The 18,545-nt window shown below is 36.9% G+C and overlaps 3 protein-coding genes across 4 annotated transcripts; 2 read left to right on the forward strand and 1 right to left on the reverse strand.

The window, feature by feature from the left end:
* The first annotated feature begins 571 nt into the window (after positions 1–571).
* LOC106346403 (serine/threonine-protein phosphatase 7 long form homolog) lies at positions 572–6,627 on the forward strand. The gene is made up of 12 exons (XM_048782017.1): positions 572–781; positions 1,058–1,165; positions 1,238–1,995; positions 2,083–2,170; positions 2,554–2,988; positions 3,074–3,224; positions 3,343–3,926; positions 4,002–4,529; positions 4,638–4,772; positions 4,872–4,979; positions 5,069–6,202; positions 6,383–6,627. The coding sequence occupies exons 2-11, from the start codon at positions 1,058–1,060 to the stop codon at positions 6,167–6,169; spliced, it is 3,996 nt and encodes a 1,331-aa protein (XP_048637974.1). The 5' UTR covers positions 572–781; the 3' UTR covers positions 6,170–6,202; positions 6,383–6,627.
* A 1,195-nt stretch (positions 6,628–7,822) lies between these two features.
* On the forward strand, positions 7,823–11,091 carry LOC106346402 (YTH domain-containing protein ECT4-like). Of its 2 annotated transcripts, none has more exons than XM_013785714.3 (7): positions 7,823–8,086; positions 8,301–8,453; positions 8,522–8,595; positions 8,675–9,067; positions 9,250–9,735; positions 9,821–10,033; positions 10,100–11,091. In XM_013785714.3, the coding sequence occupies exons 2-7, from the start codon at positions 8,357–8,359 to the stop codon at positions 10,682–10,684; spliced, it is 1,848 nt and encodes a 615-aa protein (XP_013641168.2). In that variant the 5' UTR covers positions 7,823–8,086; positions 8,301–8,356; the 3' UTR covers positions 10,685–11,091. The 2 variants fall into 2 exon arrangements, with proteins under 2 accessions (XP_013641168.2, XP_022576281.2); XM_022720560.2 differs by having other exon boundaries at positions 7,976–7,994.
* Positions 11,092–11,441: 350 nt separating this feature from the next.
* LOC106346401 (polygalacturonase At1g48100) lies at positions 11,442–14,406 on the reverse strand. The gene is made up of 6 exons (XM_048782022.1): positions 13,941–14,406; positions 13,480–13,647; positions 13,148–13,192; positions 12,853–13,060; positions 12,634–12,715; positions 11,442–12,131 (listed from the first exon to the last, which is right to left on the reverse strand). The coding sequence occupies exons 1-6, from the start codon at positions 14,349–14,351 to the stop codon at positions 11,627–11,629; spliced, it is 1,419 nt and encodes a 472-aa protein (XP_048637979.1). The 5' UTR covers positions 14,352–14,406; the 3' UTR covers positions 11,442–11,626.
* Between the last annotated feature and the right edge of the window lie 4,139 nt (positions 14,407–18,545).

The raw sequence follows: 18,545 nt of genomic DNA on the forward strand, positions 1-18,545 counted from the left end.
ATGCAGCTATTCCAACTTTTACTATCTGTGAGCAACCTAATATCAATGAACTAAATTACCAATGAAGATCATGGATAAAGAACAATCTAAGTGAAGAACTCTAGTGAAAAAAATCTATAATCTATCAAATATTCAACCTATTCAATTCCATTGCAACCATAAAGCCTAACAGTGAAACTAAAATTAATATAAATGTCAAATTTCAAAAAATAAAAATTAATGTCGATAAACTAAAATCAAATATTTTTCTTATCTTATAATAAATATATATTAAAATAAAAAATCTAAATAAGAATTTTTTTGTAAATTAATATCTCTATAAATTAATAAAATTTTAAAATCCCAACAGTATTAATTTATAGAGGTTTTACTGTATATTGTAATTTATTTTTTAGTAAGTGAAGGTCCACTAAAAATAGAAACTGAAAATGATTCTGATGATACCACGTTAGCTAAAATGGCAAATCTGTAAATAAAATACTTAATAGAAGTTGATTTTTTTTTTAAATAATAAAGGGATCTTTTCGTTTTGGGCCGAGAAGATATTTAGAGGCCTACGAAAGAGTTCTAACCGAAAACGGCGTCGTAATTAGAAAGATCAGATCCTTGGAGCGACCTAGAAGGATTACAAGTGGTAAAGCGTTTCGTGGAACAAGCCGAAAACTTCTGTCGGATCTGGAAGCTCTCTTTCTCGCTTCTCTGCGCTTATTTCTTCTTCTCCGCCTGGTCCGTTATTTCTTTTAAACGTCCGTTATTGCTGAGTCACGGACGCTTCTCTTTGGTATGGCCTCCAACTCTAATCACCTTTGGTTTTCTCAATCATTCCTTTTGTTCAACATGTTTGGTTTGGTTGCTGTTTCTTGTTTCAGTTCGTGTCTGTGCATGAGTTAATTAGTGTAATTTTTTAATGGGTATTGTCTTTCAAGTTAGTTCGTCTCAGCTTAGGGTTTGTTTGTGTTGATAGGGACTGTTCATAGAAGTCAGAGAATCTGTGATTGTACATAAAGATAGTTTCTTTATTGTTTGTATAGTCGCTGAACATTGTATTGTTGTGTAGATGGAGGTGCAGAGCCTAATCAGCTTTGATTTGGACCCTGGTCCTGTTGATCAGTCTGTATTGGTGTGGCAACATGAGCATAGATCAGCTGCTATTTGGGAAGATGAGGTGTGTGTGTGTCTCTTGTACTTTTTACTCATTTAGCTTATAAAAAATATTGAGCCTTTGCTTTACTTTCAGGTTCCTCCTCGTGAACTGACATGCAGACACAAATTATTAGGAATGCGAGATTGGCCTCTGGAGCCTCTTGTGTGTCGGAAGTTGATCGAGTTTGGTCTGTACGGAGTGTACAAGGTTGCGTTTATACAGCTTGATTATGCTCTGATAACAGCTCTAGTGGAGAGATGGAGACCCGAGACGCATACCTTCCATCTCCCCGCTGGAGAGATCACTGTGACTTTACAAGACGTGAATATACTCTTGGGTCTCCGAGTTGATGGACCTGCGGTTACCGGTAGCACAAAAAACAACTGGGCTGATCTATGTGAGGACCTCTTGGGTCTCAGACCAGGCCCTGGAGATCTACATGGTTCTCATGTGTCCTTAGCTTGGCTGCGTGATAATTTCCGGAATCTACCTGCTGACCCTGACGAAGAGACGCTGAAGTGTCACACCAGGGCGTTTATATTAGCTTTGATGAGTGGGTTTCTTTACGGGGATAAGTCTAAACATGACGTGGCGTTGACGTTTCTCCCTCTTCTAAGGGACTTTGATGAAGTGGCTAAACTTAGCTGGGGTAGTGCAACGCTAGCACTTCTCTACAGAGAGCTGTGTCGGGCGAGCAAGAGGACTGTTTCCACCATTTGTGGTCCTCTTGTTCTGCTTCAGTTATGGGCTTGGGAACGGCTGCATGTTGGCCGTCCGGGAAGACTTAAAGATGTTGGGGCTTCGTATATGGATGGCATAGATGGTGCTTTGCCAGATCCATTAGGCTGTAGGTAAAATTGACATGTACTTCACTGTGTTCTTACAAATTTAGTTTAATTTCATTTGTGGTTTCGCTTATACAACTGCTTGAAAACTAGGTGGAGAGCTTCTCTTAGTCATAAAGAGAATCCTCGTGGAGGACTGGATTTTTATAGAGACCAATTTGACCAGCAGAAAGATGAGCAGGTATGAAACTGATCTTTTATACTTCCTCCGTTTCATTTTATATGTTGTCTAGGTTTTTCACACAAATTAAAAAAAAAATCATTAAATTTCATCTTTTATCCTTAATTAATAATAATATGTTGTTTTGTTTTATTTTATTTGATTTTAATGAGTTAAAAGAATAGGCATAAAATTGGAAAAACTAGCAAACAACTGCTTCAAACACATAAACCACACTTAAAATAAAACAAATTTTAAACTCTAGGACGATAAGTAATCTGAAACGGAGAGAGTATCACATTTAAGCTATGTTAATAATGATAGGTACAAGGCAAACTTCTTTATATTCGTATAGTCCCCTGAGAATAATTATCAAAAGATTTTCTTTAATAATGTGGATGTAGGTTATATGGCAGCCTTACACTCAAGATCTTCTAGCAAAGCTTCCTCTTATATGTCTTAGCGGTCAGAACATATGGCGAACCGTGGCACCTTTAATTTGTTTTGATGTTGTTGAGTGGCACCGTCCTGATCGGGTGCTTAGACAGTTTGGTCTTCACCAAACAGTTCCAGCACCCTGTGATAACGAAAAGGCTCTTCATTCTATTGACAAAAGAGGCAAATCAGTATATGATTGGTCAGCACGTCATAGCCGACACATTGGATTGTGGGAGGCACGTGAGTCATCTGTTGCTTTCGGTGAGCCAGAGTGTAGACCAATGGACTATAACGATCCTTATATGGAGTGGTACCGCAAAATCACTAGAAGGATCATTAGTCCTATGAACGAGAGACGCCCTGGGCAATTTCTACCCACTGGTTTTGCTTTCCAAGTGCTTGTAAGTTGTAATGATCTTCATCATCATAAGATTCATCAGTTTTTTTCTCCTTGCTTTGTACTCATTAGCCAATATAAATTTGCAGGTTCAGAGAGTTGCAGCCATTCATGCTCGATCTAAGTCTTCGCTTGAAGAGGAACTTACTGTTGACACCGCGAGGCAAACGTTACAAGATATCGTTGATATGTGTGCAGGCGCCCTTCAACTCAACGCCCCTTTAGGCTCATTATCTACTGGTAGGATTCCTTAAGAACGATTAGGATACAATTCATTTTCTTAGTGACTTGGTGATGTGTTCTTTAACTAGTTTTGTGGAGACTTATCTATTAAACTTTGGTACTATCTTTATTATAGGCTCTGTTGCTCAAGCTCCAAGTTCAGGACCATTTCTCATGTCACCTCAACCTACACCTACAATGATGTCGCAAAAGCCATTGTCTAGCGATATGGGTTGCTTGCCTTTGAATGAAATGGGAATAGATGATGGTCTCTTAGCAGAACCTTCGGAAGGGATGACACCTGTTCAGGATACAGGATGTGAGCAGTCTTTACCATCAGTATCCCAGAAGCCTCTTTTCTGGCCTACGGGAGGGAAGCTTACTTTCAGTTGGATTTGTGATGTAATGCTGGGTTTTGATTGGTCGTCGAGGAATCTCCCAGCTTGTGAATTCTCAAACGTTCTGCCTTTTAACGTCTTGGATGAGCTGATTCTCTCTGCCTCCAAGATCCTGAGGAAAGAGCCGAACTGCGTTAGGATAGACAGTGACAAAGCAAAGGTGGTTGTGGTGGGAGATCTTCATGGGCAGCTACATGATTTGCTGTTCCTTATGCAGGATGCTGGATTCCCAAATGGTGATCAGTTCTATGTGTTCAATGGGAACTATGTAGACAATGGAGCATGGGGTTTGGAAACCTTCTTACTTCTTTTATCATGGAAGGTAAGGTTATAATCATCCTTCAACTTCTATTAAATTAGACCACATTTTTTATGGATATTTGTGATTTTCTGCTAGGTGTTTCTACCGGATAGAGTGTTTGTTCTGCGTGGCAGTCACGAGAGTGAGAGTTGTACGTCATTGTATGGATTCAAAAACGAAGTATTAACCAAGTATGGAGATAAAGGAGCAGTTGTCTACAAAAAGTGCTTGGAATGCTTCCAGTTACTCCCTTTGGCATCTGTGATTGGTGGGAAGGTATTTACAGCTCATGGAGGTCTTTTCCGTGATGTACCAAGCTTTCTCTCTGATAAACAAGAACGAAGCAGAAAGCGCAAGCGAGCTCAGAAAAATCAAGAGGATAACAGTGTTCTTGAGACTGAGAGTAGACCTGACTCCTTGCTTCTTGGCTCGTTGAAGGATTTATTTAAAGTCAAAAGGCGTGTTATCAATCCTCCTGCTGAAGGTTCAAACCTGATTCCTGGTGACATTCTTTGGTCAGATCCATCAACCGATAACGGCCTCTTTCTTAACAAAGAGAGTGGCATTGGTTTGCTGTGGGGTCCTGATTGCACTGCAAAGTTCCTGCAAGACAATGATCTTAAGGTTAGATCAATCAGTTTCTGTTAAAACTCAGTCCTCAAAAACATCATGATGTGATTGAAGAAACTGTTACTTCTTTCAGCATCATGATGTGATTTCTTTTTATGGCAGTTGATCATCAGAGGCAAGGAAGCCCCTCACAAAAGGGCACAACGAGATGGTCTTCCACCAATGAATGAAGGATTTTCAAAAGACCATGAAGGGCTTATAACTTTGTTCAGTGCTCCTGATCATCCTCAGTTTCAGGTATGCTTTATTGGATTTTTGAATGTGATATTTTCAACCTGTAGTAAGCTCTAGCGATTCAACAAATGGTTATGTGAGTATTTGTTGTCTTGTATGCAGGATACAGAGGAGAGACACAACAACAAAGGTGCCTACATAATCTTGCAAATTCCCTACTGTGAGGAGCCTGAAATTCATGTGTTTGAAGCAGTATCTCCGAGACCAAAGGTAGTAACTACAGCTAATGACGAGATTCCTAACTTTTGATCTCTCTTAGTTTATTTTCTTGATTTTCTTCTGAGTTCTGACATCTGCAGGCTGAGGCGTACTATGACTATAGAGGCCTGATTCATTCAACTGGAACTGTAGTACACAACAATACTAATTCTGTAGCTGTTGATTCACCATTCTCAGCGCCTGATGACAAAGATAGTTTAATATCATCTGAGAATGTGGAAGATAAGTCCATGGATCTCTCTGAAGCGATGGAAGTTGATGAAAAAGATGATGAAGTTACAACTTTTGGAACTCTAGCATCTGATGATAAAGATATGGTTGATTCTTCAGAGCAGACTAAAGATTTTTCCAAAGAAGATGACCGTTCTGAGACTGCAGAGATTAGTACAGATTTATTCGATGCAGCCGGCAAACCGGAATCTAGACCTCCTAACGTTATTGATATGGAACCGCCACTAGCTTGTGATCTTGATTCTGGGAAGTCCATAGAATCCTGGACAGAGAAGGCAGCAGATGAACTAATGGCAGTCGATGAAATTGCTGGCGTGTCTGAATCCACAACTGGAGAAGAAAATGATGTAGAAGCCTCCAACTCTACTAAGATCTGGGAAGAGAAAGCAGAAAAAGAGAGAACTAGCGACTCTCTTGAGTTTTCAAATAACGTAAGCGAAGAAGAGGCTCCAAGAGTAAATGACTGCAGCACCACTGGTGATGCAGCAGTGGAATTAGGAATCACATATGATGAGAAACCAGAAAGTGCAGCAGCTGAAGTCACAGGGAACGATATAGCCACCGAACCCCTTGAAGATATGGTTGATTTTAATATGGAAGACATAGCCACCGATGGTGCTAATAATGATCCGGGGACTGTAAATGGTGGGCTCAACACAGACTGTACCAGTTTATCCAAATGTATAACCAGCAGACCAGATGGGTCTGAGCCAGCGGTGGATCATGATGACTTTAAGAAGCCTTCTCCTGACAAGGATCATGGAGAGCCTGAAGATAAGCCAGAGAGAGTAATCAAACTGGTTACCTATTCTAAGCGCAAGTCAACTGACAAAAAACAACTTATTGATTCTAGTGAAGATCCTCAGCGGAAGATCAACGAGGCTGTTGATTCTAAGACCAAAGTTGCTCTTGACAAGTCACACTCGGTTTTAAAAGATATGGACAACTGAAGTCTCGTTCAGCTGGTCTTCTTCCCAATACAGGTAAATCCAATCTCTATTTTCCAATGTCTGTTTTTCACTTTTGGCGGTTCTGTTTGATTTGATTTAGTGAGTCTGGTTGTTACTTGTTACTCATGGTTAACAGGCTCTGCAACATTTTATTACCAACACAGGTGTACGCCATGACATTTTTGTCTCTCATGTCTTGAGTTCCTTTTGCAGATGATCAGCAGCTAAATCTCTTCAGGATGTTTTCTCAAAGACAATGTACAGTGGCCATAGTAGCCTAGCTTTTCAAGTCCATCTTAACTGGATCCGCTTTGCTAATTTAAGTTTAGATGTTAAGAGAGTTTGATTAGTCGGTAGGATGGTGATGTGTGTAAACCTGATATCTTTTCTTGAATTTAGTTTTCTCAGTTAAAATGTATTTTTCTTTTTATATTTAAGAAATAAGTTGTGTTTTATCATTTTTTGCAGACTCTGAGCTGGAACCGGATTCATTTTTTTTTCAAGTAAAGTTCATTGAAAAAGTTACATGAAAGTTAATCATCTTATACTCAACCCAAACGTAGTGGTCCAAGGGGAATTAAAACGTAAAACTCGCTACAATCTCATATTTGACAGTATCTATTATGTCATCATGTTTATAATGTATTAACAGAAACAATAGAAGCATTACAGTATCAGGGAACATAAGAACAATAGTTGTCAAAAAAAAAAGAATAAGAGGAGTTTGCAAGCCAGATTCAAAATCTAAAAGTTAATGATTGATAAAGAAATTGACCAATATTCACGCCAACCTTTACCCGTTAGTTCGAGATCCAACTCCAGATTATACATGTCTGGCGAAATGAGAGAGACGACACATGAATCACAAGTTCCTAAAGGATACTTAGACAATGGTTCGCTCTCTTTCTTTAAATGTCTCTTTAAACTTGTGTGGATGCTTTTGTTTATGTTACCCCCGGCAGGCGGCAAATAGAGTCCAAAAACCAAACACATCAGTTTCAAACATCTATACTATTATGGGCTTGAACAATTGGTCCAATAAAAAGTTCATGGCCTAATGTACATATCCATGTCGTAATCTAACACCATGCATCGGGTCCGTTTGGTTAATTCAGATATAACTTCATTATGGGAAAAATGTAACCGGAATTGGTTTGTCGGTTCTTATATAAATACTCTCTCTATTTCAAAATACAAGTTTTAAGATTGTGCACAACTATTAAAAAAATTATTTTTTATCTTAAAAATATCATTAAAATATAAATTAAAAGTTATTCAACTAATCACAAAACATACTACAAAATATCATTGGTTACACAGTTTTTGATAAAGTGAAAAAGTGCATTGATATATGAAAACATCATCTATTTTGAAACATCAAAAACTCACTAAAACATCATCTATTTCGAAACGGAGGGAGTATTGTACAACGACCGACTTATAACCGAACTTTGTATGAATTCTGGTTAAATGAGGTTTTTATTTTGCTCATCTTTAGTCAATTTTGAAACTACAAAGTCTGTATATATTTATAGTCCTAATAAGTTTTCTGTCGAAAACCTTAAAACGGCACCGTAGCGACAAGGGTAAAATCGACTTTTCAAGGTACAAGTCAATAAGTAGTAGTAGATTCACCCGCTGAAAACGCAGCGTTTAAGCACCATCAAAGCTTAGGGGGAATCTGCCTTTGCGCGTCTTCTGGTTTTCTTTTTTTTCCTCATTTTCTCTTAATTTATCGAATCTCTCTTCTCCCTCTCTCTCCTCTCATTCTAGGGTTAGGGTTCCGATTCCGCAGAGATTTCTCCCCCTTTTTTTTTGTCAACTCGTAAGCCTTATTCCCTTCCCCTCTTTTTACCTATTTGAATCAATCGAAGAACTTGTTAGGCTAAGCATGTCCTGATTCTCCCAAATTTTCTGGTAATTCGCCTAATTTCACCGTGTTTTCTGTATATATGCGAGTTATTTCAATTAATTAGCGGTTAATTAATTGAATTATTTATCGAATCTTTCATTTTTTTTTTATTTGTTATTGCCGGGGGACATTGTATTACAAAAGAATCTCCGAGCTTTGAAGTTAATTTCTTTACGAATGTTCATGTTTTAAACCTTTGTTTCTTGTCTTAATTTGCAGGTGTTTTTGTGTCCAAACAACATTCTCTTTGATAAGTTAAAAAAAAAAGAAAGCAAATGTATACCTCCGAGGGAGCCCAAGCCTCTGATTTTGTTGCTGACCAGGGCATCTATTACCACCCCGTTGATCCCAATTATGCTTATTATTGTACAGGTATATATATATATATATCTTCATTATGCTATCAGTTTTGAGTTCTCTAATTTTTTTTTTTAATTCAGGTTATGAGTCACCCGGCGAATGGGAGAACCATCAGATGTTTTTTGGTGTAGATGGTTCACAACTCCAGTACCAGGTACCAATCTTAAGTAAAGACTTCTCATTTCATTGTTGATCTTGTTCTCCTCATTCACCTTTGTTTGTTTACAATCCAGGGTGGGCAGAATGATAATTCTCCCTATATATACTATACGCCTAGCTATGGATATGCACAGTCTCCTTACAACCCATTCAATCCTTACATCCCTGGCGCTGATTCTCCTTTCCAGCAATACTACCCTCCTCTTCCTCCTTACCAGAACGTTGCATCGTCTGGAGCCTTTGTTCCTTATGCTGCAGCTCACCCTGATACCGTCTCCAGTAGCTCAGCGAACTCTTTGGTGGAGACTGGTTCAGCAGCCAACAGGAGAGGATCAAGGAACAGAAACGCTTCAGCAGCTGATGGAATCCAGAGGAACGCCTCCGAGAAGCCAAGGCCGAACCCTGGAGGACAAAACAGATCACTATCAACTGAGAAGAGAGTTTCTACCGCGTTTCCGGCCCTCCAGGTAATGTAGTTTGATAATAAGGATGTTAATGAGATAGGAAAGAATTTATTAAGTTCAAACATGGATATATACTTGCTTTTATAGTTCTTAAAGTGTTTTGTTACTGATGGCATTACCACACCTTTATATAGTATTTATATCATTCTGATTTTGACTTTGGACATGTGTATTCAACTTTGCAGGGAAAAGCTATTTCTGTTAGTACTCAACCCGTTGAGGCTGTTTCCAGTAGCAGAGTCTCGTCATCTGGACAACTAGACATTGCTCCTCCACCTGAACGTAATGGTCTTTCATTCGCTGCAACAAACAATAACAATCCTCGTCCCAAGCTGTATGGTGTGCATTCAAATATAAGTTCAAGATCGAAAGGACCGAGAAGTCAACTTATTGTTAAAGCTTACACAACAAAAGCTGGAAATGCTGACGCTGAAGGAAACATTGTGATCGATCCTAATCAGTATAATAAAGAAGATCTCCGGATCGATTACAGCAATGCCAAGTTTTTTGTGATTAAATCGTATAGTGAAGATGATGTCCACAAGAGCATAAAGTACAGTGTCTGGTCGTCTACTTTGCATGGGAACAAGAAGTTGCAGAGTGCATATGAAGACGCTCAGAGAATAGCCACCGAGAAGTCTTGTGAATGCCCAATATTCTTATTCTTCTCTGTGAGTTTTTGCCATACTTATGCTAACCTTGTTTGTGTTAAAACACTTTTGTCGCTTATTCTGATGTGTTGCTTTTCTTCTTTAGGTCAATGCTAGTGGTTTGTTCTGTGGCATGGCTGAGATGACTGGTCCAGTTTCTTTTGAGAAAGACATGGATTTTTGGCAGCAAGACAAATGGAGTGGAAGCTTTCCTGTCAAATGGCATATTATTAAAGATGTTCCCAATAGCTATTTCAGGCACATCATATTACACAACAATGAGAATAAGCCGGTTACCAACAGTCGAGACACACAAGAGGTGAATTCTCCTGCTAGCACTCGCTTTGTAATATTTTGCTAAGCTATGGTTTTGTTTGTTGTGCAGATAATGATGAAACAAGGTCTGGAGGTGCTAAAGATATTCAAAGGCCATGCGGAAAGGACTTCGTTACTAGATGACTTTGCGTATTACGAAAACCGCCAGAGAGTCATGCACGATGAGAGAAACAGGCTGCCGTACAGAAGCTTCCTTAGCCCTGTACCAGTACCCAGACCTGATATCTCTGACAGAAACAAGAAAAACTCTGTGGATTCCTTCAAGATAACCTCTTCTGAGGATCCTTCGAAATCAGACGGGAATGAGGAGACCACAGTAAAGGAAGGTGCTAAAGAAGATACTAGTACTCTCATTCAGAAGAAGATCACTTCTCTCACCGTTAGCCCGACTGATACAGACTCCATCCCAACCACTGGTTCTCACCTCAACCAGAGTCAAGCTAAGTCTAAACCATCCCCTTCTGTCTCTGACAAGAAGACAGACCCAGACCCTCCTGAAGTGGTTGATTCTCCTCTTTCTGAAGACAATGACACTGTCAAAGTTGGATCATTGCCCATCAAAGTTACCGGGTCTCCTCCAATTGTAACTGTTGGTACTATTCCTCTGGACCCCAGCTCACTTCAGAAGAAGTAAGCCACTGGTTTGGTTTATTATCTCATCTGTCTCCTTATATTTGATCATCCTCTTAAAAGTTAATCCCTGCATTATACTCCTGCTTCATCATATATGCCACATGTGGCGTATGAGGAGAGGCTTCTGTTTATATAGCTGAGAGTCTTGACTGGTGACTTGAGAGTTCGCAATTATGTCAAACGCCAAAAAGAGTATCGTTGGTTTGCGGTCGGTGGTTGCGTTTTGGTTATTTTGGATTTGACCGGAGAATTATTGCGTTTTGAGTACTTTTTCTGTTTTAATTTTTTCCAATTGTGAAATTCCCAGTTTTACATTTCCTTGTATGTTGGCGTTCTGTTTGGTCATTTTGTTTCAACTCAAAACAGTATTCAAAATTGGATATCAAGTATTTTCTTTTTCTCGTCAAATGTTTTCCTTCTTTCCAATGGCATTTGCATACTCCCGAATTATAAGGAACATTTTTTCACTTGCTATCATATTAACTGCTAGTTCAAATCTTTTCATGAGTTCATACATCTTTTCATGAGTTCATGCGGATTTGTTCTCATCTTTTCACCCTTGTTTTATATCCCAAAAGTAACCAAATTTTCCTTATGTGAATATAGTTGCACACTTGCACATGATTGTTGGATTTAATGGTTTTTGATTTTAACCAAGTTAAATTAATGACATAAACCCACACCTAAACCGACTGGAAAAAACTACCTATAAACCACTGTATGAAACGTCTGTGTTTCATTACTCGATGCAAAAGAAATATTAAAAAGCCCATTAGCCCATATATGACGAATAGGATAGATAAAATATATAACGGACCATATAATAATAAGCCCATCTAAAAATCTCATCGCACATATAAGGCTTCTACTAAAAGGCCCTACAAGGGATGGCCCATATACAACTAAAAATCAACCTCCATCCACGTGGCAAATTAACAACCGTTCAGCAACCCGGATTCGAATTATAGCCTTCCTCCACCACCGGAGATCCATCAAGCAAACAATCAATCGGCGGTATTGTCAACGTCTCTTGAGTCCCATAAGCGTTCCAACAAAACGGATCATCAACAAGCTCTCCTTCCTCGGGCAAAAGCTCGACCTCAGACATTGTGATGTTTGTACAAGCGACGGTGTCGCTACATGCAAAGTGAATTGGCGCGCTTCTGACGTCGTAAGTCCCTTTGATGTTACGGTACTGGACGTCGAAGACTCGAACCGCAGACGTCTCGTTGCGGCACTCCTTGGATTGGCAGTAGTATTGATCGACGATGATGCAGTTTAGGACATTCTCCATCTGGATGTTCTCGAATAGGAGGTTAGAGACGGATCCGGTTCCGCCTTGCCATGTTTTGACTCGAAGGCCGTTGTCGGAATCGCGAATCACGGTGTTTCGGACGGTTATGTTGGAAACGCATGCTTGAGAATTGTGCACTCCTAAACTCCCGATGCTGCGTTATAAAACACAAACAACGCAAATAAATAAATAGTTAGATCGTTGATCAAATAAATAAATAAATAGTAAGATCAACTCAGCTAAAAGAACTTCACATTTGAGTTTAGACCTTAATCGTACTCGTAATTTATTACCCGACAACATTAAATTATTACAAGTGATAATTTTGTATAGAAAATATATTTAACCAAATTCCGAAATGTTTATATTATTTATTTCTTTTTTTTTGTAAACTGGTTTTCATTAGGACAAAAGAAAAATATTACAGACCTTTGATTATATTATTTATTTCCTGTCAACTAGTTTCCAAAATTCGATTTTCAGTAGATCATTCAGCTAGAATCCGTGATCCATGAGACAACAGACTTCGTTGTGGGATCAATTCTTTTTCTAAGGGTGCAGATTCATGAAAAAAATGTAATCAATTCAAGAAATTAAATCAAATTAAAGTTAAAAAAAACATTTATGTTGTACAAATAGAATTAAAAGAGATAAACCTGATCCCGTGACTGGGCCCACAAGTGACACCTTGAATGTCAATGTCTGAACAACCAGTTCCAATAGAAATGCAGTCATCCCCTGTTTCAATGTTTCATTCCCGATTAATATACAATACGTTTCCAACGCTACATTATTGATTGTTACTACTTTTATAGAACCTCTTGTCACGTTCAATATAATTCGACTAGAGAAATAAATATACAGAATAATCGTACCGTTGCTAACGACAGAGTTATGAATGGCCACTGATCTGGTGTTCCCGAGATGGATACCATCAGTGTTAGGACTTAGTTTTGGAGATGAGATTTGAATATCGTTGATTGACACTCCTTCGCATCCGTCGAATTTCATGTGAAATTGCGGGCTGTTTTGGATTCTCAATCCTCCAACCTCTATGTTGTTGCTCATGAAGAACCGAATCATCTAGAAAAGCAAATAGGAAGGTGGTCATTAGACCAAATTAAACCGGTTTTAGATTTAGCTATTTGGTTCTGATTTGATTCGACTTACAGTTGGACTAACACATGGTTCGGACGACGATGATCCGTCTGGTCCCTGAAAACGATAAACACGCATTAATCTTTTAATTTATTTCTTGTTTTTTTCATATATCTATATACATGTAAAATCAGAGCGGAATAATAGTACGGTTTACTTGTCCCATGTTCTATTTTGTCACGGACTCACGGTCATATTTGAAATAGTTTTTATAAACATTTATCTTTTCCAAATGGAAGAGAAACAAATAATCAGATATATTTTAATATAGTTTGTTAAAATAGTTGTGATCCGGTGAAAAAAAGTTAGTGGCGAAAGTTATAGCTAGGTCTGAAAATAATTACCCGATGAGGCTTGCAAGGTAAGTCCCACCATTTTTGACCGTTTCCTTCGACGGTGCCTTTGCCGGCAAACGTGAAACCGTCGAGGCGGTAAAAAACTAACCATTGACTTTTACTGTCCTTCTCTGGCCACTCCTCTGGCCCATCCGGAGGCATTAACACTCCATCCAACTTCACAACCCAACAAAAGAAAAATCATGTACTGAAAAGAAAATTACATGCCAACCAAGTTTAAGTAAAAAATGGTTGTTATTATTATTACTGATTTAAAAAGATTATTCTTTTTTTGTTAAAGGGTTTTAACAAAGATTATTCTTATTTCAAAAATTAATTGATCGATTTTTCTGATTATTCTTGATAATTTGTTACGACGACTCTCACATAAGGAGGTGAACTATCTTTTTGTTTGTTTGTTAAAGTAACTTTTTTCTTGTGAAGAGGAGAAACGCTTTTGGGTTGCTCACCTGAAAGACGAGTCCCGGTTTACATGGACCGGAGAAAATAGTGGAAGTGATTTTAAAAACGCCGCCTTCAGGAGCTAAAAGGACACTGGATTCAACAGCACAAGCGGCTTTCCACGCATCTTTAAATGCTGCCGTATCGTCACACGAGCCATCACCTACTGCCCCGAACGACGTCACGTCAAAAATGCATCCCGAGTCTGAATCTCCTGGAGCCGGGTCTGGATTCGGGTTTGGGTACGGGTCAGAGGGGACTTGAGGTGGGTTAGCGGTTACAGCTGGAGGAGGAGGAGGAGGATCCGAGAGACCGCGTCTCTTGTGGTAATGAAATCTTCCTCGTGCCACGTAGATTAGTTGACCAAAGAGGAGAGTGGAGATTAAGTAAACCACGAGAATGCCACTGAGAATGCGCATTGTTTAATGAAGATGAATAAGAAGAAAGAGAGAGAGAGAGAATGCTAAGAGAGGAGGAGAGTTTTGAGTCTGTTATATAGCAAAGCATGCCAAGCACAAACACACAGAGACAATGGAGTTTGAAGTCTGTGGAGGTGACACGTGTTGATATATGGTTGATTCTTGGAGTCTATCTACCCATGTTGTTTTGGGCTTGAGATTTATAGTATACTTTAAAATATACTCTAAAAATGTTTTTTCTTTTTGTAAAAATTGTAAAATTGTTTTTACGATCTTTCTTTTCTTAAACTTCGACTTGTCTTTTACGACCTTTTTACAAGTGTGACCATTCTGGAAACAAGAAGAACGAATAGAAAAGTAACGTAAAGGAATAAAATTGCACGAATAAAAAAGAATGGTTGTTCCTTCTCAAATTTAACAAGGAATACTTTTGTTCTTTATTTCTCTATAAAAAAAAGAATGGTAAGGAATGAAAATAAAAATTTATTCTTTTTGAATGGTGATATTTTTTAGGAACATTAGGAAATGCATTAATTTATTCCTTGTGAATTGTGATATTTTTTTATGAACGTTGGAGAATGCATTATTCTTCGTTGTTCCCTGTTCACCATTCATAACCTTAATGTTTTCTCTATATATCAAATTTTAGCTCATCTATAAATTGATACAAGGGTAAAATATTACGGGGTATGTCGTCGTCTCGTCATATACCCATACGATTTCTGATTGGTCAAGTGAATACATTTTGAAAATCTATTTCAATAGCATAATAAAAAAATATAGTAAAGGATTCATATATTATTTTGTGTATCCTAGTTTAAAAAACCTTTTACTGTTTAAAAGGTAATAGATTTCTTCTTTAATTAATTATGAGTTGTTTGATATATATTACTTATATTTGCTCAAAGTTTTTCCACGTTTGGAACACGTGTGCATGAGATGTATGACATGTAATGGAGAGAGAGAGAGAGAGAGAGAGAGAGAGAGAGAGAGAGAGAGAGAGAGAGAGAGAGAGAGAGAGAGAGAGAGACCACGTATGATCGTCTCAGCAAAACAACCTCGTAGACTGCCTTTGTTAAGTGTTTAATTTCTAATGCAAACAATTATGTCACACGGTTAGTGTACTGTTTTTGTAACTACGGTAAGATTAAGACCATCTCCGATGTATTTCTCTATTTTTACCTCTAAAATAGAGGAACTCTATAATAGAGATGGGTTTTACTCTAATGTATTTCTCTAAAATAGAGATCTCTATATATAGAGCAAAATATAGAGGAATGATATTTCTTCCCCTATAAATAGAGGAAAAAATAGCAATCTCTATTTTAGAGGCAAAAATAGAGATGGGTTGGAGTGATTTTGCCTCTAAATGCTATTATAGAGGTAGAAATAAAGGTGGGTTGGAGATGCTCTAAGTGTATGGAAATATATTTATCTCGTGCGGTCAAAGAGATCTCACGTCCCCTATGCGGCTATGCCTCTAAGCCTCTAAGATTTCATTTTTTTAGTTTTTTTTTTAACCTAATACGTGATTAAAGTACAATCTTAAACTTATAAACAAGCAGAACATGTATAAGCCCTTTTTCAAAAAGAGAAAAGAAAAACCAGAACATGTATACATAAAAAAATTGGCTGTGAGGGTTTTAGATTTTTCTTTGTACAACAGCTAATTTTATATTGGTTAACCAAAAAATAGTTATCTAAATGTAGTGAGACCTAGATTTTAACAAATCAAATGTTATTGTCTTTTAACGTGAGCTGTTACAGTAGCTATATCAAATGATATCATGATTTTTTGGAGGATGTGACATGAGTTACCATCTGCTTATATTGATGAGTTATAAATCTGACTCATCTTTAACTCTTTTTTTTGTTTTGAACACACGACTCATCTTTAACTCAATGTTAACAATTATGTACAAAAAGATATCTAATAGTAAATACTATGTAGAGTACACTTTAATATAATCCTTCTGTTCTATAATATCAGATTTTAGAAATATTATTAATATTTTTAACTTAAAATAGAATAAAAAATCATAAATAATGCACTAAAGTATTATTTGTCAACTTTTTCATTAAAGTTAAAATACCTTAAAAATATCAAAACATCAATTTTTCTCCAAAACATCTTATACTCCCTCCGTTTTTAATATAAGTCGTTTTAGAAAAAAATTTATGTTCCAAATTATATGATATTTTCGGTTTTCTATGTAAATTTTATCAATACTTAATGTTATATGACCAATGATAATATACCTTTTATTTTATTATTGGTTGATTTGTGGTTAGGTAAATAATTAATGATTTTTTGTTTAGAAAATATAAAAAATTTGTGATTTCTTAATCTATGTGCACAATTCTTCGACTTATATTAGAAAACGGGAGGAGTATTATGAAGCATATTAAATTTTGGTTATATGACTTTTCACACATTCCTTAAAATTTGAACGAATCAGGCGTCCTAAATATCAGATAACTACAAAAACGTTACTAGTACTTGTGTAGTGTTTTAGGTAATGGTAATTTTTTTTTTCTTTGAGCAACATAGAAATGATAAGCATCCAATGATAAGCGTAGCGAAAGGATAAACTGATTAAAAGACAATTTATATAGTAAACCCTTTCGCAAAAATATATAGCTAGACATACCAAATGATTAGAGCACATAATGTTGAGAAGACTGATTTGAAATCTTGTGTATACAGTCGTGATGCGTGTGTCTGTTCAAAATGAAAGGTCGCTTTGTTCACTTTTCTTCGTAATGCTATTGTTCGGAGCATACCGACGTCACGAATCATGTATTTTTACATGGCCCACTTAAAGTTTTGTTTGCCAAAGGTGTGAAGATTGTGTACTAATGTCGGAAACTCGATAGGCGTGTATCTTCGGATATAGGGTCTAATGAATTGTGAAATAATAGAAGATTAGTCGATGATTAATCAAAAATTATTTATGTGTGTTATTAATATATATAAAATTATATATAACTATCGAGGTTTTAACATTTTTTTTAATATTTATATATAAATAGATCAAACCCGAAACAAATATCCAATGTCAACATACAAACCGGGTTCAACCAAATTGATCTAGATCACATGTTTACAAATGGTAAATCCTCGATAGTTATACATAATCACATGTTTTTAACTATCAAGGTTTTATCATGGTCCAGCGGTTTAGTGTGTTGCTATAATATGTCGTGGGTTTGAGTTGGATAAAGTGTTGTTTGCTGTTTTTTAATGAAAGCAATGGAATGCCTTCATCTTCTTCCTCTTATTTGTCGAACAAGAAACCTTAAATTTTCCATTTCACTTCCTTTCTAGCTCGATTCTTAATCGTTTTATTGAGTCTTAACACAATTCTTATAGTTTTTTTTAGCGAAACATATACTATAAGCATACAATTCAGAAAATGAGTTTTCTTTCTAAGATTCCTCGTGTTTGGGGTAAATTGCCACAGTTTTTCACTGAATAGCGTTTAAGCAGCTAGCTTTTAACAGGTTCGGCAGCCGCATTTTTGAACAGAAACATCAAAAATAATTTTTGATATTTTTTTTATGGAGTAATGGAATTTAATATTTGGATTGTACTAGTTTTAATTAACTGAAATAATTAAATGATAAGTTTCATGGGATTCTAATTTAAAACCAATTGACGGTAGTTGGAGTGGCCAAATCCCTCATACATTACTCAAGTCCTTACATATTTTTGATGTGAGATTTTCTCTCCAACAGTCTTTTTCGAGATAGTAGTGCGTATAAACATTATTCTCGCAAAATTCTTCATATCTTTCCGAGATAATGCTCTTTTTTCTAGCTATCTCGAAGAAACTGAGCCTTACTTGGGCCATCGATCCGTGGGATGATCGGACCACTTTTCGGACCGGATTTAATGGGTCAGGGTGTGCACGATAAGTTTATTAGGCTTCCAATTTAAAACTAATTGGCAGTAAGTGGATTGATCCAAATCATTTATATATTACTTAAGCCTCTTTCATATTTTCGATATGAGATCTTTTTTCTAACATTTAAAATGATTATAATATTTTTTCATGTTATAAAAATAAAATTCATAATTTTTCTTTCAAAAATGTATTGTTCTTGTTCTCTCAAACAACATATTACAAAACTGAAGAACTTTTGCGAGTACCCCAGCTCCATTTAATAGATAAACATGTTACATTCAGCATC

Source organism: Brassica napus, chromosome A6 (genome assembly GCF_020379485.1).
Source record: "Brassica napus cultivar Da-Ae chromosome A6, Da-Ae, whole genome shotgun sequence".
Classification (NCBI taxonomy): Eukaryota; Viridiplantae; Streptophyta; class Magnoliopsida; order Brassicales; family Brassicaceae; genus Brassica; species Brassica napus.